The sequence below is a fragment of the Platalea leucorodia genome (assembly GCF_965183815.1).
Source record: "Platalea leucorodia genome assembly, chromosome: Z".
NCBI classification, from domain to species: Eukaryota; Metazoa; Chordata; class Aves; order Pelecaniformes; family Threskiornithidae; genus Platalea; species Platalea leucorodia.
Window position 1 is genome coordinate 5,047,063 of NC_138858.1, and position 26,979 is coordinate 5,074,041.

At 44.3% G+C, this 26,979-nt stretch overlaps 1 protein-coding gene across 1 annotated transcript in view; it reads right to left on the minus strand.

Annotated features, from left to right (window-relative positions):
- SLC14A2 (solute carrier family 14 member 2) overlaps nt 1-26,979 on the minus strand; it is a gene marked incomplete at both ends in the record, with an annotated part of 58,638 nt that overhangs the window by 29,498 nt on the left and 2,161 nt on the right. Inside the window, 7 exons of the mRNA XM_082335372.1 lie at nt 17,645-17,905; nt 19,306-19,355; nt 20,834-20,968; nt 22,517-22,664; nt 23,239-23,431; nt 25,861-25,989; nt 26,441-26,630. Of these exons, the coding sequence (XP_082191498.1) occupies nt 17,645-17,905; nt 19,306-19,355; nt 20,834-20,968; nt 22,517-22,664; nt 23,239-23,431; nt 25,861-25,989; nt 26,441-26,630 (1,106 nt within the window). The remainder of the gene's footprint in view (nt 1-17,644; nt 17,906-19,305; nt 19,356-20,833; nt 20,969-22,516; nt 22,665-23,238; nt 23,432-25,860; nt 25,990-26,440; nt 26,631-26,979) is intronic.

The window sequence follows — 26,979 nt, forward strand, 5'->3', positions numbered from 1 at the left end:
AGCAGGCACTATGTCCAGACTTAAATAAGGTAGGGGAGTCTTATAGGCCAAACAGAGGTGTTTAGGCCTAAATAAGGTGTTTGGTGCATCCACGGAGGGCTGGCAGCGATGGGGTCTCCTATGGGAGACATGCCCTTTGAATTAGGAGCTGCTGGAATACCCTTTGGCACCTCATACAGCTCTAGCTTCATTCAGGCACGTGCATCAGAGACTTGCACCTAACTGTAAACACTGGAGTTGTTTAAAAACAATGTCCTATAGCCAGTTCGTTATTTGTTTAGGGGCCTATTCTCAATATGAAGTCAGCAAATTTAAAACAGCCAAACCTTTCGCTGGAGTGTATTCAGCTTCCTGAAGAGTAGGACTAATTCTTGGTAATTGTCAAGACAAAGAAAACACAAGACATGGTACATTGTTGAGTGAATACAGAACCAGAGGTTCTTCAGGTCTCACTGGTGAGTAACAGACTGTGCAAGAAATAAAGAATTTATGTGGTGAGTTAATAGTCTAAATAAGATGATACAAGCACCTAATTATTGGAGTTAGTCCTTGACTCACTTGCAACTTCAGTAAAAGCCTTCTTGGCAGCTGGGGAAGAGAATTCATACTTCAGGAATACAGGTGCTGAGTACTGAAGCTAAAGCAGGCTCACCCTGGGCATTACACTTGCAGACCCGGACATGTGGTTAAGCAGGTCTGAGTCTTTGTGGGGGAATGGCTGGTTAATGTACATCCTGGCCAGTTTCTTGCTGTATGTTATTGGAAGGCTGATGGTGACATTTCAGGAAGTAGTAAATATTTGCACAAATAATAAATAGACATTTTCTGCCTTCTGGAAGGGCCTTGCTAATGCAAGGGTAGGTTCCACATGTAAGAGGGTGAAGACAGGACCAGTATGTAGAAGAGTCTTGGATTTGACTTTGTGTAGGACATGAAGGCAAGGAGCTTAACTACAGGAGGAAGAAAAGAAAAGGATGAGAGTGTTGCTAGGATGGTGTCTTGGTGCTGGAATGCTTTTTCCTGGCTCAGTTATAATTCATAACCTTGATTCATTAACCTTCGCTTTTCTCATATTTTATTCTGAAATAATGGAATAAGTGAATTGGATGCACTTTCAGTTAAATAAAAAATTCCACCCAAGATAAATGCTCTTCATTTGGTGAACGTGCATTTACGTTTTCGATTTAGAGAATGTTCCTCTATGTAACTTAGGCTTTCTCTGTTGCTAATCCATAAAGTCAAGGGCTGTCGGATTTGCATTTGCAGAGTGATGTTGTGTGTCCCATGTTAGCATGCTCAATATGTTTCCCTGCATGCTGAGTGAGGAGCTGTTTGCACCGCAGCAGCCTGGAGACGTTCTGCAGCGTGGGATGTAATGTGCATGTGAAGTGACAGAGTCACTGTCTGTCCCACTCACATGGTGGAGAAGAAAACGAGTCAAGTTGGAAGCCCTAATTCATCAAAACTTTGAGGTGCTTTTGAGGTCCTTTGCCATAGGAAGGCACTTAAGTGCATACTTAACTTCTCAGTGAAGCAATGTGAATCCAGTGCTTTGCTGAATCAGGACCAGAATGAACAGGAAAGGACTTATCCCGTGGTGAGTACCTGACCGGAGTTTTGTTTCTTTCTTGTGCAAGGTAATTTTTACCCTGGGATATATAATAATTACATGCTCTAAGCCCCTGTGAGATGTGAAGCCTTTTGTCTGTTATTGAGGCTATTTGGCAGTGCATGGGCTGTGCTGCTGGCACGGCAGCTGTGTAAGGCAGTACTGCACAGTGCAAGTCTGAGACTGGAGAACTCCTTTTCTCTGGATTTCCATGGGCAGAAATGAAGTCAGCTCGATGCACTTGGCACAGAAAAAAGACCAGGTGACCAGGTGAGTCACTTCCACCAACCTGGCTTGAACTTCACCCCCAATGAAGTCTGCGTCAATGCCCTGAATACCTGTTTTTCCAGAATATTCAAAATCACAGTGATTAAGGGGTGACCATGGGTACCTTCTGACCAGCAGCACTGGTCAAACTCACGTTCATTATGTCCCTGTCTATCAAGTGATATGTGACTCTAGTGAGGGATCACATGAACTTTGGTTCATCTTTCCTGTCAGCTTATATATGCTAAAGGGGAAGGAAGTCATTACAAAACACCCCCATCACCGGCAGAGCATCCTGGTATGTAGTGGGTAGGCTAAGAGCACCCTTGATTTCAAGTGGGGTCTTCACAACAGATCCAGCCCCATTGGCTTCACTGCCACCCCAAATCACGTCCTAGGTCCTGCGTGAGGGCTGCCTCCTCTGTGTGGAAGTTCAGCTATCACCACAGCTGGGAGGCTTATCCCATCTGTCCAGAAATGCAGATCATGGAGGACTTGCACTGCTTCTACTTAGTTGTCCAAAGAAAGTATAAAGGAGCAGTGAACCACTTGGAAATCAGCATCAGCATAGAATTCTTTTGGCCTTTCAAATAATTTTTGACATTTTAAGAAGCAGTAGCTGCCCTATATGCTCAAATTAATGATCTGCTAACACATTACCTTGTTTTAGGGAGTAGGCAATAGCAGCTATTTAAGGACAGAAAGCAAACAGTGTCTCATCCCAGAATAATGGAGATGCTCAGAGAATTTTAAGACAGTGATGTTTGAATTTTAATTCAAGCTGAAATGTGTGTGTTTTGACAGGGATTGCATGAAGGCCAGTCTACCGCAAGTCTTTTGAAGACCTACTATTGAAGTTGCATTAACATGTGATTTTCAGTCAAAGTGGGCTTTTTTTATTGGTTCACAAAGGAAGGAAATGGAATTAATTATGAAGGGACTATTATGCTGGAACAGACTGCTTGGCTTCTGCAGGGGGGCAGGATTCAAAAAATTTTTTTTATTCCTTATTTCTGTTAGTCTGGGAAAGTGTTTTTTGATCTCAGATTCTTAACTAAAGACTGTGTAAGTCCTGCTCTCAGACACACAGCTCGAAGTACACTGCCTGATCTCATGTATGCTCTGGAGAGGTGCTCCAGACAAGCGTTTGGTGGGAAATGCAATGCGGGCTCTCGATGCTCATGTGTAACTGGTGTGATACAGGAGCAGCATTAGGACCCAGGCAGAGCAAGTCTGAATGTGATTTTCATCTCTGTGGTGCAAGACTGATTTGTGCTCTGCTGCAAGTGCAGAGGAACTATTTAAAACTATTTTCCCATGGTGTACCATGGAAAGAGAGAGGTAGATTTGGGGCACTGCTGCTTTTCCCCAGTGATTCCAGATGTTTGCTGCCTCCCTTTGCCTAGATGTCTTTGTGCTGTTGGATAACATCTCTCTGCCATCCTTGCTAAGAATGCTCATGTAAGCAAGAAGGAAAGTTTTGCAGCTAAAAGTATCTAAATACTTTTGTATCAGCTATGAAATGGAACCCGTGAGAACAGAGAAGAAAAAAAAAAGATGTTTCTCTTGCATGAAAATGAAATCATCACAGGGCCAAGAAGCTAATCTATTGTTTTTTTATCATCTTCTCAGAATTAATAAATGTCCTGTAGCAAAGCACTGATGTTGTACAACTTCATGTCTCCCTAAATCAATTTCTCTTCCACTTGTGTACACTTCTTCCATGTCACACCATACCTACGGCATCTCAGTAATGCCTCGTTAAAGCTGCAGCAAAGCAGACTCCGTGCTGGTACTGCACTCCTGCAACATCTGGCCCGCAAATACTTTTTTATTCACGTGCTGAAATGGAGACAAACCCGGTCACACATTCATTATGTGTCATGCATGGTAAGAGTGGGGCTGTGCTTGCAGCTGGGAAAGGAACAGAGGCTTTTATCTGGCTAATTGTTTTAATGCTCCCAGGTAATAGTTGTTTCCAAGCTAGTGCCTGTGTTGCTAGGTGTTGGGCTTTTATCTCTCAAAATGCAGCAAAGTTATCTAGTACTTTCTCTTCTTTCTGGAATTTTCCTCTCTCCCTGACAAAATTCAAGTTACTCTGTAAATCAAGAGGATTTAAATTGCTGTGTGGTATTTGTCCAAGGAACTGCTACCGCACAATTACGGTCATTGTATCTTGCATTCTCTGAATTGTTGCTGTGAAGTGTGCAGGCAGCCAGCTCTGTGTGCAGCATGTTTTTAGAGGAATTCCTGCATCCAAGTACAATAGGAGGAAAGGGCCAGATTCTCAGCAACTCTGATTTCAGCACAGCTTGTGTAATGTTACCAGGAGTTTAGTAAAGCTGGGTAACTAGTGTTGTATTATGTATAGGAACACACGTATGCACAAGCACCCTCCCCAAAACAGAGAGATTATAATGCACTTGACCCTCACTGAAAAAAAAGTTCAGGTTTTCCCATAGAAGATACATTTCAAAGCATTAGTTCAAAAGAAAGCTCATCCCTCAGATTCAAATATTCATTAAGGCCATTCGCAATTCAATTTTCAGAGATGTGTCTCTTGGGGACAGAGAAATCCAGAGATACTATCACATTAACTGCATATTATTACTATCTGGGCATTTTTCATCTTGCAGAATAGAAAGGCAGTAAAAGGAGATGTTAAAGAGTTCCAGTTTAGTTTTTTTTTTTTTCTTCCTTTTTTTTTCAAAGGTTCAGCCAACTGGGCTAAGTAGTACTAATAAATCCTCACCCTGCTAGAAAATTCTCAGTAACTGAAATTCTTGTGACATTCCCCAACCTCTGTGCTCCTCTTGAGCCTTAGCTGCTCTCACTCAGGAGGACTGTTCACATGCTATTTGTTAGGGGTTTTGGAGGAGAAGAAAGATCCAGGTAAGTCAGTAAGTCAGTAATAGGGTGGATGTTTATTGTTGTGCATTAAAAGGAATGAACAGAGTGGTCTTACCTCTCCGATGAGTTCAGGGGTAGCTGTTGCTTTGCTGGCTAGGACAGAAGGAAAGAAAGGCTAAACGAGTGGGAAAAAGAAAATGCCCCCCCAGCTTATATAGGCTAGCGTGGCTCCTGTCCTGATATTACTAATTAGTTGGTTTCTCCTCCCACTTGGTGAGCTCCAAGCAAATGTTAAAAAGGTTCCCTCTTGAATTCTCCACCTTTCCTCTTGCTCTGTCCTTGGTCTCTTGCCAATAGCCTCTCCAAATGTCCTCTTCCCTGCTGCCTTTTTTTTTTTTTTTTTTTTTTTAACTAACTCTCCTTTAACTCTATCCTTTCTCCTCCTCCACCACTTAAAAAGACTCAAAGCTTCAAAGCGGACTCTTGATATACCTGAGCTTGACCTCTCCAGCGTTATTCTCCTTACCCAAGACAGCTCAGCATCCTTCCCTCTCAAAACACTGACCTGGGAGTGTACATCACAGCGTGTCATGCTCAGCAGCCTGTCGAGTTTTCCTGTTTCTGCATAGTTTTTGGAGACACTATTCTGTTAACACACTGGAGTGAAGGGCCTGTGCACCTTCCATTGTTTAATTGCTTTTTATCAGTTATTTGAGAAATTCAAGGGGTATTTTTCCTTGTTTTTTCAACCTGGCCTCCCTGGATCACTGGAGGAATCTGGAATATCAGAAGTGTGGCATACTTGAGAAGTTTATAAGGCTGTGAAATGTCTGTGAAAGGTGGAGAAGAGGCTGGAGAAGGAAGTCTTGAGAGAGTGAATTATGGGAGAAAGGGCAGAGAAAAAGCTAGTGAACTCAAGGAACCTGTTAGGCTAATTTAAACCACAGTTTAATTCACTTTAGGATTCTCTTACAATGATGACTTAGAGAAGCAACCCTGAAACTTAACCTGAATGCTGGAGCAAATGGTTCGTTGTTGAACCAGAACCCATCTTACTTCGGCACTGGTGAGGCCGCACCTCAAGTACTGTGTTCAGTTTTGGGCCCCTCGCCACAAGAAGGACATCGAGGTGCTGGAGCATGGCCAAAAAAGGGCAACGAAGTCGGTGAAGGGTCTAGAGCACAAGTCTTACGAGGAGTGGCTGAGGGAGCTGAGGTTCTTCAGCCTGGAGAAGAGGAGGCTGAGGGGAGACCTTATTGCTCTCTCCAACTACCTGAAAGGAGGCTGTAGTGAGGTGGGGGTCGGTCTCTTCTCCCAGGTAACAAGCGATAGGACAAGAGGAAACGGTCTCAAGCTGCGCCAGGGGAGGTTTAGGTTGGATATTAGGAAAAACTTCTTCCCCCAAAGGGCTGTCAGGCCCTGGCCCAGGCTGCCCAGGGCAGGGGTTGAGTCTCCATCCCTGGAGGTATTTAAAAGGCGGGTAGATGTGGTGCTCGAGGACATGGTTTAGTGGTGGGCTTGGCAGTGCTGGGTTAACGGTTGGACTCGATGATCTTAAGGGTCTTTTCCAACCTTAACGATTCTATGATTCTATGATTTATGACTTTGCTTCCTCCAGCCCTGTGGAAACAGCCTCAGCATCTACATGAGCTGGAGTGATGTTGTTCTCACTGTGTTCATTCCCAGGGTGTCTGCCTCTTGATGGAGGAGTTTTTAACAGAAGACTGCATTCCCTGCCCCTAAGAGTAGGGTTTCTGACAGCGATTGTCAGCTTAGTATTGCTGCATGAGCAAGGCTTCCTCTCATCAAACAGGCACCAGCCTCAGTGTCATTTAGACCAACATCTTTTCTGCTGTCTGTGAAAGGGACTCAGCACAGGGGGCAGGCAGGATTCACTTTCAGGCTGTTCTGCCTCCACCTGTGGAGCGATGTGGTGGCTCTGCATGCTCAGCAGCTGTCTTGCCTCTCCAGGGAACCAGATTCAGGACCGCCCTGTCCAGTTCTGGGGCTGTAATGAGGTGGTTGACACATTGGAGGGGATTCACAAAAAAGCCACTGGCTTGCAGGTCTGTGATGGATGTCTTGGAGCGATGCTTTGTTTAGATTATCAGACCTGGTTAATAAGTAACAGGATCACGATCTGCTGATGCCTACGTGGGAATGAGGTCCCTGGCAGCAGCCTGCTCAGTGAACTAGAGGCAGAGAAGCGATGATCTCCACTGGCATGTGACGGGTTCACTGGATCATAAGTGCAGCCAACTATGGGGAGGGTTTAACTACGGCAGCAACTGCCTTAGAGAATCCCTAAATTTCCAACAATTACCTTCTGGAAAGATCCGGGCCAGATCCCAGGTTGGGTGCTGGAGTCAGGTGCAGGAATGCCTGCCCATGGCTATGCCAAAGCACTCCTGGTTGCCTGAGGACTGAGATTCCCTATAGGATTGGTGCAGAAGGGTGGGAATGATATAAAACCTCCCAGATGTAATTCAATCCATGCCAAGTCAGGTGCCCATTGCTAACCTCCAGTGCTGGGCACTCAAGGGCATAGGTATCTACTGTCTTTTGGGCTTTGGGATTCAAGGTGGGAAGACTAAAACAGCAGAGGCCATTCCTTGTCAAAAAGATTAAGATGTGCCATGTTCCTGTTATGTAGCTCTTGGGTACCATCTGCCTAAGACTGGGCCACCAGCTCTGGGTGAGCTCTGGGTAACCATGTAATGATGTGCAAGCTGAGCATGCAAGTTAACACTTTGTGGTTACTAGCAAGTTGCCTCTTGATTTTAGGCATGTGTGAAAACCACTTGGTGCTGAGGACAAGGCAGCTGGGGTTTGTATCTGGCACCTAAGTCCTCTGTGATTTAGGAGGGCTGAATCTATGGCTTAACTCATCAGGTCTCTGCTGGTGAAGCTGGTTGATGTGTTTCTTCTGCTTGCTGTGCTCTGTGGGAAGGTAGCTCTGAGAATGCCTCTTGGAGCAAGCCCAATGGTTGACATTGTCAGAAGACACGTTGGTGGTTGGATCCCAACCAGACTTAGTACCTGACCTCTTCCAGAGAAATGTCTGAATGATGCCTGACTGTGTTAGCTCTCCGGGCAGGAGCTGTCTGTCTGTGTTAGCTGGGTACAGTGCTTGAACTCATCAGCTCTGCCAGGAAAGACTCTAATCGCCCTAATCCAGCTTCACACGCTCTGTCTCCACACCTTTCTCAAGGCTCAGTGGCCTTCAAGAGGTACACTGAAAACCACTTGGTAGCAGATTGCATTATACTGCTGGTTTTGGCTGTGCTCCTCAGCTCAGGTTGCACTGCAGGGATTAGGTCTGCACAGGGAGCTTCATCAGCTCTTGGACTTCAACAGGTGCTTTAAAATGACATAAATCCATGTACAGAGCTCTACAGATTGCTAAAACTCAAGTCCTGGTCTGCCTTTGCTAGGTTGGGCTGTGGATGTGCGAAATATAGCCAATGTTTGTGGGCTCCTCATCATCCCTCATTGGTGGGGAAATCACTCCCAGGACCTGAGCTCCTGTCGCTGGGAACCACTGAGAGGAGTCTGGCTCTGCCTTCTTTACTCTCCCCATCAGATACTTGTACACATTGATAAGATACTGCTGAGCCTTCACTTCTCCAGGCTGAACAGTTCCAGCTCTCTCAACCTCTCCTTGCATGACAGAGGTTCTAATCCTTTAATCATCTTTGTGTCCCTTTACTGGTCTCGCTTGGTATGTCCCCATTCTCTTGTACTGGGGAGCCCAAAACTGGACACAGTATTCCAGATGTGTCTCACCAGTGCATAGTAAAGGGGAAGGAAATAAAGGATCACCTCCCTTGACCTGCTGGCAATGTTCCTCCTAATTTGGCCCAGGAGGCTTTTGGCCTTCTTTGCTGCAAAGGCACTTTGCTGGATCATGGTCAACTGCGTGTACGCCAGGACCTCCAGGGTCTTTTCTGCCAAGCTGCTTTCCAGCTGTGTGGCCTCCAGAATGTACTGGAGCATGGAATTGTTCTTGCCCGGGTGTAGGACTTTGCACTTCTCCTTGTTGAACTTCATGAGGTTCTTGTTAGCTCATTGTGCCAGCCTATTGAGGACCCTCTGGATGGCAGCATGACCCACTGGCATATCAACCACTCCTCCCAGTTTTGTATCTTCACCAGGTTTGCTGAGAGTGTACTCTACCCCATCACCCAGGTCATTAATTAAGATGTTAAACAGTTTTGGCCCCAGTATATATTACCCCTGGGTTATACCACTAGTGACTGACCTCTTGCTGGACTTTGTGCCACTGACTACGACCCTCTGGGCCTTTCCATTCAGCCGGTTTTCAATGCACCTCGCTGTCCACTTATTGAGCCCATACTTCATTAACTTGTCTACGAGGATGTTATGGGAGACAAATGATGGTCCAAAACCACTCCAGTGACTTAGGACCATAGAATAAGGGACCTCTGCATCCTACCTGGTCTATCCTCCTACTGTAAGGCTGACTATGACAGAACCCACCACTTCACTTCCAGAATTTTTCCCAATCTGTGGGTTCCCCAGAGGGGCTTGGAGAGGTGGCAATGGAAATGGAGGTATGGCAGGAGTGGGGGATAACCACATGGTGTATTGAGGGAGAGTGATGCTCAGCCCATGTGCTGGCTGAGGAGGCATCTCTTCTGGCTGGATAAGGGCTGAGCTAGTCTGGAGGCAGGATGGAGGTTCCTGGAGCAGCAACATCAGCAAGTTGGTGCCCATTGGCATCTGTGGCTACATTGCTTTTCATCATCTTGTTTTTATGAGCAAATGCAAAATTGAAAAATCTATTTCAGCCCAGAGAACCAAGGGGTCCGTCACTCCTTGCACTTGTTTGCTGAGGGAAGTAGTTTTGGGCTTATACAGAGTGGACCAAAAGCCAAGCTGGTGTGGGCAGCTTCTATCCCTTCATTTTGGCCTGTAAAAATTCTCTAGAGAAAGCTGCTGTTTGACATTCCTCTGTGTGACAACTGGATGGCATTTCTTCTGGCTGGTGGCTGTCGGGATGGCTCGAGAACAGAGCTGTCTGGCCCCGGTGTCCAGCTCCCTCTCGTGGTATATGTCCGGCACAGCCACATGTGCAGTTAGGAAATTGGAGCAAATATTCAGATGTCAATATTTAGAGGGCTCATAAACAGCAGTTCCCTGGCCCTGGCACAGTCAAAGCTCCCCACGCTCTGAGCTTGTGTAAGGCCCTTGATAATACTGCTGATGTACGCTCCCAAAATAAATGGTTCCCCTGATGCATGCACGTCACTTCCCTCCCCTGTCTACCTGCTCTGGAGACCCACTGTCCTTTCTGTCCAGCCTGATGTGTTCCAAGGACCCATCTTCTCAGTTTATGCAGCTGCAAGACTGCAAAACTGCTGTCTGGAAACCCACTGGGATAGGAGTGGGGCACTAATTTGTGAAGAGCAGGTTGTACATGGTTTATGGCTAGAGCAGGGTGCAAAGAAGCTCTACGCTATATCATGGAAATTAGGTGCCAAGTTTAGGCAGAGGTTCAACCTCTCTTTTTGTAGGCTGGTGCTCTGAATACCAGAGTGTGGGGTTAGCAAACAACTCATCTCTTCTAGTTGCAGATTTTTCAAGATATTTTTTTAAAATGTTGCTGTTAGTGGGAGGGAAGAATGGCTTGGAAGTGAGCTAGTTGGCCAAGGCCAGCACATGCCAAGGACTGCGCTGGTGGTTCAGCATCTAGGTGATGGCAAGATGCCACCTGGTGCCATTCCATTCATTAGCGTAGCAGTGGCCGTGATGTCCAGCACAGGAAATGTCTCTGAGACCCCAAGAAAGACCAGATAGTCATATTTCTCACAAAACCCAAGGAAATACAGGTGAAAGAAAAGTCAAGACTGGTTCCCCTTGTTTGTATTTGTGTTCTCTGCCCTCGTTCCAGGCAGCATTATCACTTTTCTTATCAGCAATGGCCATTCCTCTAGTCTGCCCTGGATGTAAGATTGAGTCACAAGCACCCATGGGACCTCCACTGGAAATCGTGCTTTTTGCCATCATGATCCTAGCTTCAATTACTTACTATGGCAAACTGACTCCCAAGATAAAGTGCACTTTGGCTGGAAGACACTGGCCTCTCATACTATTATCTTCAGCTTCTGACACCTTCAGATCCTCTCTTCTCTTGCAGTTGTATGCATCTGTTCTGGAAGATGGAGTATCCGTTCTGCCTGGCTCTTGGCATGATTCTGTTTGTTTCTTTGCCCTGGGACCCAGGAGCTGGTAGTGAGAAAAGCTCTCTGCTTCATGCCATGAATCTGAACCTCAAGGCTGCTTGTTTTTCTGGTCATCTGTAACATTGTAGACTGGATAAGCCATATCGAAACATTCTGGAATACTAGAGGGTTTTGGAAGCCTGAGGTTAACTGTATAGCTGTATTTCAGGACCGGAGAGGCAATTGCAACTCAAACAATTCTGAATTTCAGCTTCAAACCCCTCTCCAGTTCTCCTGGCTCCAGGGAAAAGCCAGGAGATATCCAAAGGGGCTAATTTTCCAGACCTACCTCAAGACAGCAGGATCCTCTTGAGAATGACAAAGGTGGCCAGACTTGCCCCCTTTTTATGACAGAAGGCAAGGTGTTTTTCTGCTGCTTCATCCACTTTTGCAATTTCAGAATCAGCTCACTTAACCTCCCCACATCTAACCTCAGCTTGGTAGTTTCACGCACTTTCCCCTTCCTTTGCCCTGATGTGTGAGTCTCATCCAGGGCATGCCTGCTTTCAAGGAAAGAATCAATTCTCACAAACCTATATGTTGTAGGAGATGAATGTGTTAGGCCTTAGCAGACAGCAGAATAATAAATAATAAATAAGAAACTCTTTCAGCATATAAACCCAGTGATGGCTATTTTCTTGCTAAGTACATCTTAATAGAAGTGGAAGGAGCTGTACATAGCATGGGCTGCAGCTCTGATCAACAAGAGAAAAAAGATGGGTAGCATCCAGAAATGAACCAGCAGAGAGTAGGAACAACTGAAAATTAATAATCAGTGCAATGAATAGAGGTAGAGTTACACTGGTTGTAGATGCTTATGGGGTTTTGCAAGCAGTACTACAGAGCAGTATTTTCATGCACGCACACAAGCAGACATAAATCCATTTGCAGTAAAGATGCACATTTTGCAGTAGACAAAAGAAAAAAAAAGTCGTATCTGCTGGATAACTCAATTTCCGGGAATGGAAAATGCCCTAAACAGGATTTAATTTACACAAGTGAAATAAACTCACTCAGCTACAGTAAGAAACCATCACTGGCTGATAGTTTGTCATCATCTTTGCCTTTCTGGTTTTCTCCACAGTCAGGAAGTCACTGCCTGGCTTCTGACTGAATGGTTTTGCAGAGCAGAGATTTGTAGATGACAGAGCAATGGAACTGTCAGCACTTAGTTGAAACAAGGGAAGTGTGGAGAAGCGGGGTCAAGTACAAGCTGGAAGCCCCTGGAGCAAAGGGAAAAAGACTCCAGATCATTCTAGTTGCACAGGTCAGGGATGTCTCTGTCTCTCTGCCTTTGCCTTTTGCCGTTCAGTGCACAGCACAATTTAATTTGCAGCTGCTGAGATGTGCTAAGCAGCCTGCACCCCTGTGCATTTTGGGTGGGTGAGGTAGTTGGATGTTTTTGGAAGGAGTCCGCATGTACTTGGTGCCTCATCCCTGCTGTGCTGCATGAAGCTGCACATTTTGGGAGCGGGACTTTGGGTCTGCCTCAAATATCTATGCAAAGGGCTGTCTCTGGAGAAGGATGTGAGGATCCAGCTCCATGACAGCTTAAGCTACTAAATGCACCGAGGCAATTGACTGTGCTCAGGAGCTGCTGAGCTGCAGTTGGAGGTGCCCAGACTCATTCCCAGGGAAAATGTGGTGGAAGAAACCTTTGCTTCCCACAGAGCTATCCCTGATCTTCTCATCCCACCACTGAGATGTGTGAATTCCAGATGTGACAACAGCTGCAGGATTTTGTAAAAGACCCCCTGAGAACTGTAAAATCAACTGCAATCAAGGGTTTGTTTCCTGTTTGAACTCCTTCCATCTTCCAAGTTGAAACACACCCTTCTGTTGAAGGGGAGTGAGGGGACAGTGTTTGGCAAACAGATCTCACCCTCAGAGTGGTGGTGTTTCTGTGACCCTGGCAAATGTGATCTACAAAAAACCAAGTCAGTCTGCAGTGCTGGGGAATAAGTCTATCATTGCAGACCGGAGATATCTGGCATGGACAAAGCACAGAGCAACTTCCCAGCAGCTGGAAATTTTAGGGGCTTATCTTATTTGGACACGTTGTAAAGTTTTGGGTTTTTCAGCTTGTGATGGGGCCCTGTGTTGCTGGAGTGCCCCTCTGGAGCATAAAACCCTTCCTGATATTTGCTGGTGGCTGCCAGGATGCTGGCTGGCTCCATGTGCCAGCTGCCTTGGGGTAGAGGGGGGAAATGCCTGCTCTCCCTGTGTCTGACAACTTCACACTCCTATTTGCACTGATCTGTAGTTGCAGGTCTGGGAAGAAGAGGTGTTGACATTGCAGAAGGGTTGAGAAAATGACAATATTTGTTTTAAGCTCACAGCAGTATTGAATGGAGCAGGGAGAGAAGGGCCCGGGCTCTGCTGCAGAGCAGCTCTGACAGCTTGAGAGTGGAGGCCAACAGGTAAACCTGCTCAGTGGCAGAAGACTTTAACCTATTGTGCTTTGCCTGGCTCTTGCTTCCCATGCAGCGTTGTGGCTGCTTCACCCCATCACTGTTTGAAAGCATAGCAGCAGGTTTTCTAGCCCTACAGCTTTTGGTGTCCTCCCTGGGCTGAAAGGTGTCACCATCTCCTATAGTGGCCTCCCTCTGTACCGCTGTTTCTGTCTGCTCTGGACCCCAGTAGTATGTGAGGGCATTGTTTGGTCTCAAAAAAGGTCATGAGATGAAGGAATCAGGAGGTAAACATCATGGTCCAGCAACTAGATTGCTCTGGTGTGGATGGCAGCATGGCTCTGAACTCTGCTACAAATAATGTCCACCGAGAAGGCAAATTCCTCCCCTCCACATTCCCTCAGCACAGCTTTGCTAATTGTTCATGAAGACTGATTAACAGGTAAGTCATTCTGGAGTCATCAGTACTCAAGACAAGACATCTAAAGCACTTGCCTCAGCTTTTCCTGTAAGAGGTTCTGTGACTGATCTTATCAACAGAAGCACCTCTGTCTATGTGAGAAGAGCTGGGAACGTCCCCTCAAAGAGCAAAGTTTGTTTGTTTGTTTTTTTAGGAGCTAAGGAACAAATATAAGAGTAAGAAAAATGACATTTGGAGCAATGAAGTAAGCATTTTTCTTAGAACCACATAGTATATGTACTGTTTTTATACTGGATTCCAGTTATAACAGAATAGATGGTCTTCTCTGTTCACTGGGGAGGTCTCTTGCAATTCCTTTGTATTGCTTAGGCTGCTCCCATCTGCCACTGCTGTTCAGAATTTGAAGACAAATTTTCAGGAGTTTGTTTTTATATGTGCAACTGCTAGGCCAGGCGTTGATTTGTACAGGAATATTTATTTCATTTTCTGTGGAGGTGAGCTGGGTGGAGTGACTGCTTTAACTGTAGAAGAGGCTTTTGGTTTTAGGCTTTTCTTTTTTTTATGGGCACATTTGTTTTATGTTAGATTTCTCAGAACTGTCTAAAAATTATTAGTCCCATTGAAACCTGTACGTTTTCTTTCTCTTAATGAAAATTTTCTGTAGAACTTAATAGACAGTAGGCTGTTGCAACTACCATGGATAACTTCAGTTAGTACTTTTATTGTCTACTGCTCCTTTCCAGGAGACACTTGATTTGTCTCGGCTGTTTTCAAGAATTATTAGTACTGGCTATAGTTACTTAAATCTTTTGCTTAGCTAGAGACTTGATAAAGCTGTTTATACCCTATTTTTTATGGATGGCTTCAACTCTAGAAATTGCTTTACTAATTGATTTCAGGATGGATTTGCTTGTGGCTGAGGAATTAATGTCTGCAATGGCTCTTACATGATAAATTCTTTCCAATAGCCACATTGTGCTTGGACTTCACTCTTATTTTTAAGAAAACAAATAATATGCTTGACATAACTAACCACAGTTGAGGTTTTTCTTAAAAAATATGGTTCTAGCATTATTTTAGCTGACTCTATTATAGTATTTTTGTAACTTTGTGTTGCTACTATTCAAATCTTTCTCTAATGCTGGATTGTGTATGAGCTAAATTAAACTGTGAAGAGCAGATAAACAGGTCCTGCTAGTTTGCATGTGCTTTATATTTCATTGACTGCTATAGAGGGAAGGTGTTCAGGCAGCTATGTATCACCTCATGTGCTATTCTGCCTTTCTTTGTTTCTCTACAGCAGCAATTACATTGGGATGTCCCTGATCTTGCATTCTGTAGTGGCCAGATGAGACTGCTTTTTTAATAGCATTGGTTTGCTGGCATCATGGCTCAAAGGGCAGCTTGGCAGCCTGTTCTCCTGTGGCCCTCTGCTTTCTTCCCTGCCTGCTCACACCTTTTCTGCTGGCGTCATTGTTTTTTCTGGAGTCGCCATGCAGGAACAAGCAGCTGCACATGCAGCCAGCAACTAACCTTTAACACCGGCTGAGATTGTTGAACCATTTGCATCAGTCCTCTGTGATAGCTTTAAGGCTTAACTGCCTTTGTACAATGCCTGGGTCACGGGTTGCTTTTTGCAAACAATCTGTTTCTCCTAAATTAGCAGTTCTCCTCTCTTGCCCTTGTGTTACAGAAATACACCTGTGCCTCTGGGCTCCTGCTGCTTGTCAGAGCTCAGCATCTGCAGGAGGCTGCTGGGATTTGCATGGGTGGTTTTGACCACTATAGTGCGTTTGCTTTCCTGCTTGCTGCAGTGGTACATCTGTCATATCTTCCTCCCTCTAACAGATAATAGGTCAGGTATCGAGCTGTGGTCAGTCCCATCCCTCTTAGTTTGCTCGGGGCAAACAAAAGTCTCACAGCTAACATGTCAAGCAGACTGCTGGGATTCTTCTTCTCCAAGATGACTAGTGGCATGTGGGAACACCAGCTCACTCTGTCCGTACTTTCCTAGACAGCATTTGTAAGGTCAGGTTCAGTGGTCAGCCTGAAGTCTAAAGTGGGACAGAGGTGTAACACAGCTGCTCGATTCTGAGGGTGGAACAGGTTATAATGTCTGCAAAGCTCGTTGGACCCCTAAATGTTCAATGACAGGGTTATCTTGGCTACTGAAATTTGGACGTATCTGTGTGTGTGAGACTGTCCTGCCAGGTGGAATCTCAAATCTGTCATCATCCAGATAGGGGAGGGAGCAGGACCTAAATTTTACTAAAGTCCCTGGAATGGCCCAACCTGTTTAAAAAGCATCTCAACATACTTATATGGCACCATATTTTTGTCTCCCAGGCTGACTTCAGTCTTGAGTTCTCCTTCTAGGCGATGTTTAGAAGAGTTGGCAGTTACTGTTGCTGCTGGTCATCTGCTTATAAAGACACAAATGGTCCCATGAGCAGCACCCAGCCTCAGCTTTTTTAAAAAGGTCCATGAACTGGGTAGGAGCTGGGCTCCCTCGGCTCCCACCTGCTCAAAGGCCCTCAAATGAATCTGCAAAACAGCCCCACATCAAGAGGCAGAAAGGACAGTGTCTGATCTGAACATTTGTGGTTGCATAGTCTCTTTGCATTTTAAATCTTCAAGTCCTTTCGGTCTGTAATTTTAAACTGATCATGTGAAACAACTTTAGAACAAGGAAGCCTTTCTGTCAGGCTTGTTTTGCAGAGGTTTTGGAAAAGGTTCCCAAGAAAAGTCCTTTAGAGCAATTGGCTTTTTCTTTTTGTAAGGACTTGGAGAAGGCATAAAGTGGCAGTGTCCTCCTCACACCTCATGCCTGTTACAAACCAACCCCCAGGGAGAATATCAGCAGCATGGTCCTCAGCTTTCCATGACTAACTCTGATGATGCCTTGTGAGGTTTCTCTGGGCCAGACACTGAAGACTCATGAGAAGACCCCAGTCTGACACCCAACAAACATCAAGGGGAGCCTTTGACTTGTTCATTGCTCATGGCTTAATGTAAGAGAACTGCTTCCCTAGGAAAAGGAGAGAACTGCAGTAACTGCCACCAGCAGTAGATGTTTATCACATTCTTTACATGAAGTTTTCCTGTTTCCCATTGAATGTGTGTAGGGATTCACACCCACTATCCTGCATTCAGCAGGAGAGAGATCTTCTATTTTTAAGACAGAAAATGATGCAGGGAAAAGAAAAATGTTTGATCATTGCTAGCTAGTTGCTTTTCTAGCCTGATTAAAGCATATATACTCATACCTTCATTGTCTTGGCGCTTAATGAGGAGTCAGGAGATAGCACCAAAAATTGTATGCACTCTGTAAGAACATTTCCTTGTGTATGTTGTAGCTGTTAAGAGGGGTTACAAGGGTTAGACACTGATGGGACACAAGAAAGGAAGAGATCACTCTGTTTATTCCACTTTCAAATATACATGTTCTTAATTTGAAGTGCAGGTCTTTGCGTAGTTCTTACATTATTTATTGTTATTAGATACCAAGACCTTCTCAGCATATTTATTTTGTTAAATTACACACCTGAAATTAAATACAGCCTCTTGCCAACTTTCACGTTCTTCTGCCTATTCTTACAATTATTATTGATAAGAGGTGACTTTCAAGTTAACAGCACATGGATTGATAAGGCAGCCATTATTCTATTACCTGAGTGCTTTTTGGAAAGCTTAGCTCAAGGGCAAATAGTGTTTCCTCCAGAGTGTGGGATGCCAAATCCCCAGCCTGCAGATTGCTGCCAGAGGTGGTGTTTGTGACTTGCCTAGTGTCTGAAAAAATTCCCGAAAAATGTACACTCATGGGCAATTGAAATCAGTAAGCATGGCGGTTTTTGGGGGTGCACAGAGGGGTGCCTCCTGTGCTTATTTTTGAGTCTCCGGGGGCTTTCTGCTCCTTTTGTTTCTGCTCTTCTCTCCTGCTCTCTGATGCTCTTCTCTTCATTCGCAGGTAGTAGATCTGGTTGGCTTCTGGGTAGGTGACTTTGCAGAGGGGGATTTTGTAGATGGCTGGGTTGTCTGAATTTATCAGCAAAAAGAGAAGTGCGGAGAAGCAGAAAGGCCAGGTGCAGAGCGGCAGCCCAAGCTGGGAGGGGAAAGGACAGACAGATAGGTGCATTTTAATACCTCTTTTTGCATGTTGCCTTTGCTAACTTCTTCCTGTTGTTAAATTCTTGCATTTGGGAAGGTGGGAGAGCCTGTGCTTTCCCTGGGGACATGCCTTCCTGAAACCCCCATACAGAAACCCCCATTTGGATCCAGAGAAAGATGCCCAGATGCAGGAGACTACATGGTGGGGGCTACATGTGAGCTAGGTTGTTGCTGATCACTGGAAGACTGGGAAGCTCCTCTGCTACCAAATGTCAATTCAGCTCCTCACACAGAGGTGTCTAGTTTATGGCAAATGTACGGGGTTATGAAAGGCATCCCATGTTGGAGACCTCAGTCCTTTTAGAGATGCAGCTGTTGGCCAGAATGGCACTCGGCAGCAATATTGAAGCAACTGAATCAGACTCCAGAGCTCTGCTGACTGTAATGAAAGCCAAGACACTCAGCTCACATCTAGACATTTAAATTCTCTAATAAATGAGCTGAATCCCACCCTCATTGTCCTGTAAAATGTCATGTACTGAGAGTACTATTCACACATATTGACTGTCCTCAATGCCCATGTCTTACTGGCATCGAATCCAACCCTCAGTCCTGCTCTGTGACCCCGCCTCTTGACCTGACTTGAAGTCTGCCAGAAACAATATCACAAGAAGAAAAAGTAAACGTTTCTTTTTTTTTGATGCATCCCAAAAGCAGGTGTGCTTAACAAAGCAACCCATCTGCAGGGACCTACACAGTACTGAGTGGATGCCAGATGAATACATTTAATGCATGAAGCTGCTAGTTCTAATTTTTTTTTCTTTTAAGTTACTAAATCAATTTTATTAAAATATGGTTTTACTTTAATCTTTCAGATCTTAAAGAAGAAACAAAGCTTGGCATTTCTGGCTTCACTTCTTTCTTGATCTGTCCAGATAGAGCAATTTTGTGCTTAAAAGAACAGTCTCCCCCTCATTTTACTTCTCATATCCAGATCAAAAATAATATCTGTGGGTAGAGTGGGAGAAAGATCTTGGAAGAAGTAAGGAAAAATTTAGACCATTGTGAATTGCTAAAAAACATTGCTTGCAACTAAGTGTTGCATCTCAAACCACTCGCTGGTGCTGGAATTCACATATAGATGCACAATCCTGCCGTGGATGACATGCTCCAAAGTCTTTGAAATCTTATTAACAGCTGCAGAGTCTGCAAGTGCACGATTCAACTGACAGAGATTCTGTACAAGACCTGCCATTGGCTGCAGCATTCTCATTTCAATGCTGTCAAAACTGACATGGAGAATTTTGGGGTACTTCCTTAGCATTGTATCATAGCAAATCAAAATACAGTTAAAACAAATAAACAAAAATCCCATTAAAAAAAGGTCAGACTTACCACAGAGAGGGCATTAGCAAGAGCTGCTCCAGAGTAGGCACAAAATAATGCTGAGAAAAGAACACCAAAGACAGCTCAAGATGAGGAAAATCTTGCTCATCTCTCCAAAGAAATTATCAGAAATAGTAATATCATCCAAATGCACAGTAAAATATCCTGCCAGCTACCTGATGTGAGGATTAATGTCATAATTCAACAGTTAATTAAAATGCCCCAATGTTCCATCTGGCCATGTGGACTACATTTGGTCCTATCTGCTTTGTAGAGATGGTTGGTGAGTGAAGAATGTGGTTTTGTCAAGAGCAAGCAATGGTGGTATTTCTTTTATCTTTAATTTCTTTTTCATTGACACAACTTGACCTGTGTGCAGTGGGGGTTACAGTGATTCCCCCTGTAGTCGGCACTGGTGAGGCTGCACCTCAAATCCTGTGTTCACTTGTGGGGCTCTCACTACCAGAAGGACATCGAGGTGCTGGAGCGTGGCCAAAAAAGGGCAACGAAGTCGGTGAAGGGTCTAGAGCACAAGTCTTATCAGGAGCGGCTGAGGGAGCTGGGGTTGTTTAGCCTGGAGAAGAGGAGGCTGAGGGGAGACCTTATTGCTCTCTCCAACTACCTGAAAGGAGGCTGTAGCGAGGTGGGGGTCAGTCTCTTCTCCCAGGTAACAAGCGATAGGACAAGAGGAAACGGCCTCAAGTTGCGCCAGGGGAGGTTTAGGTTGGATATTAGCAAAAACTTCTTCACTGAAAGGGTATTCAGGCATTGTAACAGGCTGCCCAGGGAAGTGGTTGAGTCCTCGTCCCTGGAGATATTTAGAAAATGTGTAGATGTGGCACTTAGGGGCATGGTTTAGTGGTGTCCAGTGTCTGGCCTGTGGCTTCAAAACACAAGCAGTTAGCAGTGGCCCTCCTTGCCCCAGGATGTCAGAGGTGGCAAACCAGGAGATAAAGCACCCAAGGACAAAGCCAAGGAAGGGAAAGCTATGGAGCAATCCAGAAACTCTGCTCAGGACAGAAAACTAATGAAATGCAAATGGTTGGAGGCTGGATCAGTCTTCACGGGAATTTTATATATGTTACACTGTTCTTAAACTCTTCCCACAGAGTCTGTTTTTGGCTGCTGTTGGAGATGAGTTCTTTGGGTAGCTGGATTTTAAACTGACCTTGTGCAAGAGCTCTCTTCTTATGACACACTTCCTCTAATGATACATGTAGTTACAAAAAGCCTGCTTCTTTGAATCTGTTGAGTTGCTAATTTGTTAACCTGCTCATGGCATCGCTTGTTCTCCTTTCACAAACAGTACTTCCACCCTTTCCAGATGTTTTTACGTTATCAGGGCCTAAAAGCCCTTCTCTCTGTTCTTGTAGCTTGCACATCCAAGCTCAACTCTGATGCCACCACACAAATAGCTCTTGCATAGTACATAGTTTTCCAGCAGAGTGGTAGCCCAATCTTGACTCTGAACCTGTACTACTCGTAGACTGCCTGGCTGCATAAATTTTTGTCTTCCCTTTATGTAAAAGATACATACCACAGGCAAGTGCCAGCAAATGAGTCTGCCAGGTCAAAGCATAGAACATGCCCCCAATCGCAATGCACGCGAGTGCACAGTTGTAATTGTGTAAGCCAAGGTAGATACTGTCAAATGGTGATGCAATGCTCAGTGCTGCAAGACAAAAGGCAGGACTGTGAGGCAGGTGTGAGAGGTATCTGCAGGAGGCCCTGTCGCTTGCTGGGAATCCATCGTCCCTTCCTTATGACATCTAGACAACTGTAACCATGCTCACACTTGCATAACATGCACATGCAGAAAAAGGATGAAATCAAATGAAGGTCATTATTTTGGAGCCCTGATAATGTCCCTAGGGTTGGAATTTGGCCCAGTCTCAAATGTTTATTTCAGGCAAAACTTTCTGTATATGCACTGCGTTGTAGTTAGTCCCCCAGATGACCAGGTGGAAGATCCAGCCAGAGAGCAGGAGGACCTTCTCACCTGGGTGTCCTTCTTGCAGAAAGCTGTGCTCACATGTACTATTTAAACCTCATATGTACCCTGATCTTGAATATCAGAAGCACAGCTGATCGACTGTCTTTTGTGGGAGTAAGCAGGGTTTTCCATCTTGCCCTAGTGACCTTTGCTAGATGTGGTCTAGATACTAGATGTGGTCACTCCATCATTGCTGTGGAAATTCTCCACTGGGTTGGGAGCTGAGGGTCTGCTCCAAACCTGACCTCATAGGAACTTCTGCAGGATTTCTCAGAGGCTTCAGGAGTACGAGTAAAAAGAAGAGCACAATATGTAGTGCACAGGCCACCTTCCTGTCACTCTTAAGATTAATACATTTCCTGCTATAATGTCCTCATTTGTCTTCTGTTTCATCACCATGATTGTCTCCAGATACTTTTTTCTGACCTTTCTCTTCTAGACTAAATGTCAGACCTGTACAAAACTTGCCAAATGCTCTTAACCATACAAATCGCGGATAGTTTTGTTTAAAAAAACAAATACAGGGCAGGTCACATCTTGTACAAAGTTCTTGAGAGCACAGAGAACTTATTGTTGGATGACTGTGCCTTTTCCAAGGTTGTTGTCTCAGATTGCACTTATTCCAACATATTTTCTTATTATGATTGGTCACATAAGTGGCATTAATCTTGTCTAATTTCAAGGGTCAGATTCATCTCTCTTAATTGTTTCTCTGGTTGGTGGAGAGACAGGCCATTTTGAGTGGCATTCATTTAGCTATTTTCACAAATCTGCAGCAGGATAGAATGAACTTGATCCTAGAAAAGTCTGTTTCTTTTCATTGACTGATCAGCTCTGAGGTAGGCATCTGCATGCGGTGGTAATTTAAAACACTTGTGGTGGAAAGAGATCCGTTCTGAAACTATTTCTCTGGGTTTCTTTATCATCATCTCCATGGGTTTCATTACATCCAATGGCAGGAGGATTAAACAAGGCTAAACAAACCACCTGCCTGAGTTACAAATCTAATAACAAATTCAAAGCTTTAAGAAAATCTGCTTCTGTTCTTGCCTTCACCATGTTGTGTGACCTTCAGTAAGACCTTCCAAATTTAGAGACAAAGTCAAAAATAGGAGTATTGTCCTGAGTTCATCAAAGCCCATGCAACTCTGAAGTCTGGACAGAGTCATATGATGGCCAGCATCAAGATACCCTAGTTAAAAAATGACTTTGGTAAATATTTCTTACCTGCAAACATCCCCACTGTTGATCCAATTGCAGCATGTAAACAAATAAGTGGAGAGGAGATAAGTAAAGCAACAAGGAAGATGCCTCCAGTCCAGGGGTTTTCACAGCCGTACACTTGACCAACACCGACTGGGATGGATTGCAAGAGCTGCAGCAACCAGTAGAAAAGGGCATGTTATTGTATCTCTGTATTCAGAAGGACGCAGCAGTTATTTTTTCCAAGCTATTGGTGAGAAAGGAAGGAAGCAACCCCAGCTCTGCGTGGGACTGATGGGTAAATGTTCTCTCTCAAGCCCTTCAAACCAGAGTTCTGTTTGGTTTGAACTTCGTCAGTCCAAGATGGACTTTTATTTCTTTTGAGATGGTAATATGGTGGATGGGGGGATGGGAGTTTGGGGTTTGGGAGGGTGTTAGGTGTACCGACAGCACTTAAGACTTGTTTTGAGACAGTCCGCAGTCCAATTTTAAGTGAAGTGAGAGGTTCAGTAGCTCTTTTTCCTCAGGCTTGATCAGCCTTTCTGCTAGATCAGCCAGGACTTTCCCTAGGGCTTTTATAGCACTGTCCTCTATGGACTGAACTGAGCCGTGTGTTTCTGTGAATTGCTACTGGCTGTACATATCATATAGCCATTCTGACCCATGTGAAATTGTTATCCCAAGCTGAATACCTTCACACTCACCTTTTTAATGAAATAGCATAAACTTGTTGGAGTGAAGCTTACCAGTGGCACATTGATTGCAGACCAGGTGATATTGGGCACTGATGCTACAGGCTTGATGAGGGTTGTAGGGAAGAAGGGATTGTAGTGTCCTGTGGCTGACAAATACAAAGTCACTGCAATATTGAAGGGCAGAGTGAAAACAGGAAGGTCCCATTTACTGAAGATGGATCCCAAAGCACTGGACAGGATTGGACTGAGAACAGAAGGAGAAGAGATAAAAATATAACTTGTTCATAACATGTACAGTGGTGAAACAGCCTACCACTTTGGTCATAAGCTCTGGTAAATGCAAGCCAATGCCACTCGTTTTAGAAACATCAGGTAGTGAATACCTTTAATACATTAGCCTGCATCAGCAAATGGTTGCAGAATGCTGTTCATCTTTTTGCAACAACTGTCACATCCATTCATGGATGGTATAAACTCCACACCCTTCTCTCAGGACAGTTGGCTAGCGTGCAAGTGCTCTGCTAGCTATGCTGGGCTCAGGAAGACAATGAAGAAATGCACCCAGAATAGCCTTTAGGCACGGACAGAGAAAGGTCATCTGGCTTCTTATTCAGTAGAAAAATCTAACAAGAAACAGAAGAGCAAATCTGGGGAATGCAACAACCGTGGAGAACTATAGATGGTCCAAAAAAGCTGCCATCTTGAGGAGGCAAGAGGGAGCTGGAAATTACTTAATTTGCTTTTTTTTTTGGTTTGTTTAAATAGTTTGAAGGATATCAGAAGATGGTTCTGGAAGAGAAATAAAGCTGAAGAGGTGATCAAAGAGGATGTAAAATCTTCCATTAAGAAAGATGGAAAGTATTTACTATGTTAGACACTCTTCTGGGGGAATGAGGAGTCCTTAGGACATACGGAGCCTAATAGAGCTGTGAAAGGTGTTGTGCCAGGCATGACTTTGATGCTTCTGTTTATGTCAATGAGACTGATGTTACTGTGTGCTGCCCAGGTACCACCCAAAATCATATGGCATTTTCTGAAAACTGAGCTTCCTTCTTAAGAAACATGATTGAGTACATTCAGCATGTAAAGTATTATGGGTGACTCTCAAAATATTTAGAGACGGAACACTAAAAAGCATGCAAACCTTGAGATACTGTGACTTTTCCCAAAGTTCTTGGCTCTAAAATCCAGGTTATAAACCTCACCAGATCTGCTTTCCTCAGGACATTTCCAGACTGCCTTATTTCCGCTTGAAGTGCGTGTCCTGCATGAATGCCTTTGTGGTAGCATATTGGAAAGATAATATCTGTGTTTTATGGGTCCCAGAAAGCATGTGGAAGACAGCAAAAGGCCAAGTCCTATCCTTGATGGCAATAGACTGTATTCTGCTTCTTCCAGCCAAGCTTTCCTGATATACGTGAGCTGAGCAGCTCTTATGGTCAACCTCCAAGTAGCAATGGACATTGCACAGTTTACAAAAATTCATTTTAAAGCCTTGAATTTTTCAAGAAGCTGCATTTGAGTCCTAGAAAGTCATTAAGATGGTTCTAATAAAAAAAACCCACCCAAATTATTTGACATTTCAAAAGCAACATCTTGTGTCCTGTTGTGTAGATACTATCAGTGGAAAAAATGCTTTGTTCTCCCTCTATAATCTCAAATGAAGTTTATTCTTTTATGACAAATTTAGTTCCCAGAGCAGTTTGCAGATTTCCTTGCTTGTAGCTGTAGGAAAAAAATCAGCACTTCAGTGAAAACGGTGTCCTAATTTCTGTGCTGAAATACAAAGCTTCTGCTAGTTATACATCTTGTCAGAAAAAAAAGGAAACAATTAAAGAAATGCTGACTTCTCAAGCTGAAATTCAAAGTATCATTTGAAAAAATCACTGAAATGTCTAATTGCAAAATCTTTCAGCTCTACCCTCGAGTCTTGTGAACTAAAAGAATGAATTAAAGTTTGAATAAAAAGCCTCAAGGAATTCTGACAGACAAGACAAACTAAACATTCTTGCAACATGCCCTGGGTTTTGAGAGGTTGTTACAAAATGGCCTTTGCTGAGAGTGACTAAAGAAATAAAATATGAAAAAAATCTGATTTTAAAAGCAGTGAAATGCAATAATGATTTGCATCTTATCGCTAACAGTGATTAAAATGTGACTCTTGAATTAATTTCAGTTAAGGCTGTTAAATAGATTCTGCAGTGCTGTTGGGGTCCATATTTAGAAATGGTAAATTTAATCCTGAAAGGACATTGTCTGGCGTTCAGAGTTACTTAGAGAAATTAATTTTGCTCACGACTGGTTGCATGTCTGAGAGGGGGAAGACTGAATTCAGCCTGAGGGAGAGCACTGGTTTGGTTCAGTGCCTGGATGAGGAAGGACTATACAGTGTTGGACACAACGACATCCACCCTGAATGTGTCCTGCTGATAAGGGCCATTGGCAGAGGGCTGAAGCAGGGCTGCTTTGTCCATGTGCTATAACTGGTGTTGTCTGAGCACTTGACCTCCTACCAACGTGCCTCACAAACTCTGTGCATCAATGAATGACTCTTTCCAGTGCCACCATGGCTGGAGCTGATGGCACAGAGGGGGCTTCCAATGTGTTTAAGCTGTATATAGCAGGACTCCTCATTCTCTGATAATTGTCCCTAGGAAGAGAAGTGGCACTTACCAGGCCATCGATACAACTGCCACAGGAGGAAGAAGCCACCAGTAGTAATCCCCTTTGTCAGAGAAGACGGCTATGAGCAGTCCCACCAAGATCCCGTTATAGCCGTGCAGCCCAGCTGCAATGGCTGATCTGTGATGGAAAGAAATGTTTGCAAGATAGCAAGTTGTGTTGAAGGTGACCTGTCACAGGGACCCACTGAAACACAATTTATGTGTTCTGCTCCCAGTGAAGTGTAAGGGAATGATGAAAAAGCGGTGAGGTAACTGCCATATTGCATTGCAGTGGTATATGGAAGGCAGGAGTTTGGAGACTGATAAATGATGATGATCCAGGGGGTTTCCCATGACCCAAAGGACCTACATGACTGTGATGATGGTTACTGGAGAGAGATAACTGTTTGCTCTCACAAAGACAGCCAACTATGGGGACAGGCCAGCTGTTCCTGCATCCAAACCATCCATAAGGAAAACTGGTCTTTTGTCTCTAATGTACTCAAATGTGGGGCTATGACCCATCAGTGGGTTCCTGATACCATAAGGATCAGTTTTTATTAAGTGCCTGGACATGAGGTACCACCTACCTGTCCTGACTGAGGGCCAGTGCAGTTAATGTCGACATGGTTGTTCCAGTACAGCCTGTGAGCATCCACCAGGGGCTCTGGATGAAGATCCCCACTAAAATGATCAGCCCGCTGAGAGGGTTGTTGACAAACATCACCTGAGAGGTCCCTCGCAAGATCCAGTCCACCAGCTGGACCATGAGGGGCTTATCTGGAGGAGACCAAACGAAAATGCTGGTGATAAAGCATCATTTCAGCAGGACTCCCTCAAAGCACACTCATCTCTATAGTTACTTTCTGGCCACAGAACAGAGGCGATGTATCAACAGGACTGTAAAACTGGTATCATCTGATTTATTGCTGTCTGAGCATATTTTGCATCTGGCACTTGAAAAGCTAATAGGGATGGACTGAGCACTGCTATAAAGTTCATGGAGGGATTCATGAAAATGTGGTTTATTTATGGTGGTCAAAGAATAGTCTTTCTTTCATGGTAGATTGCTTAAGATTCTGCTATAAATTTAATGAGGAGATATAGTCCTTTTTTGCTGTATAAGTCT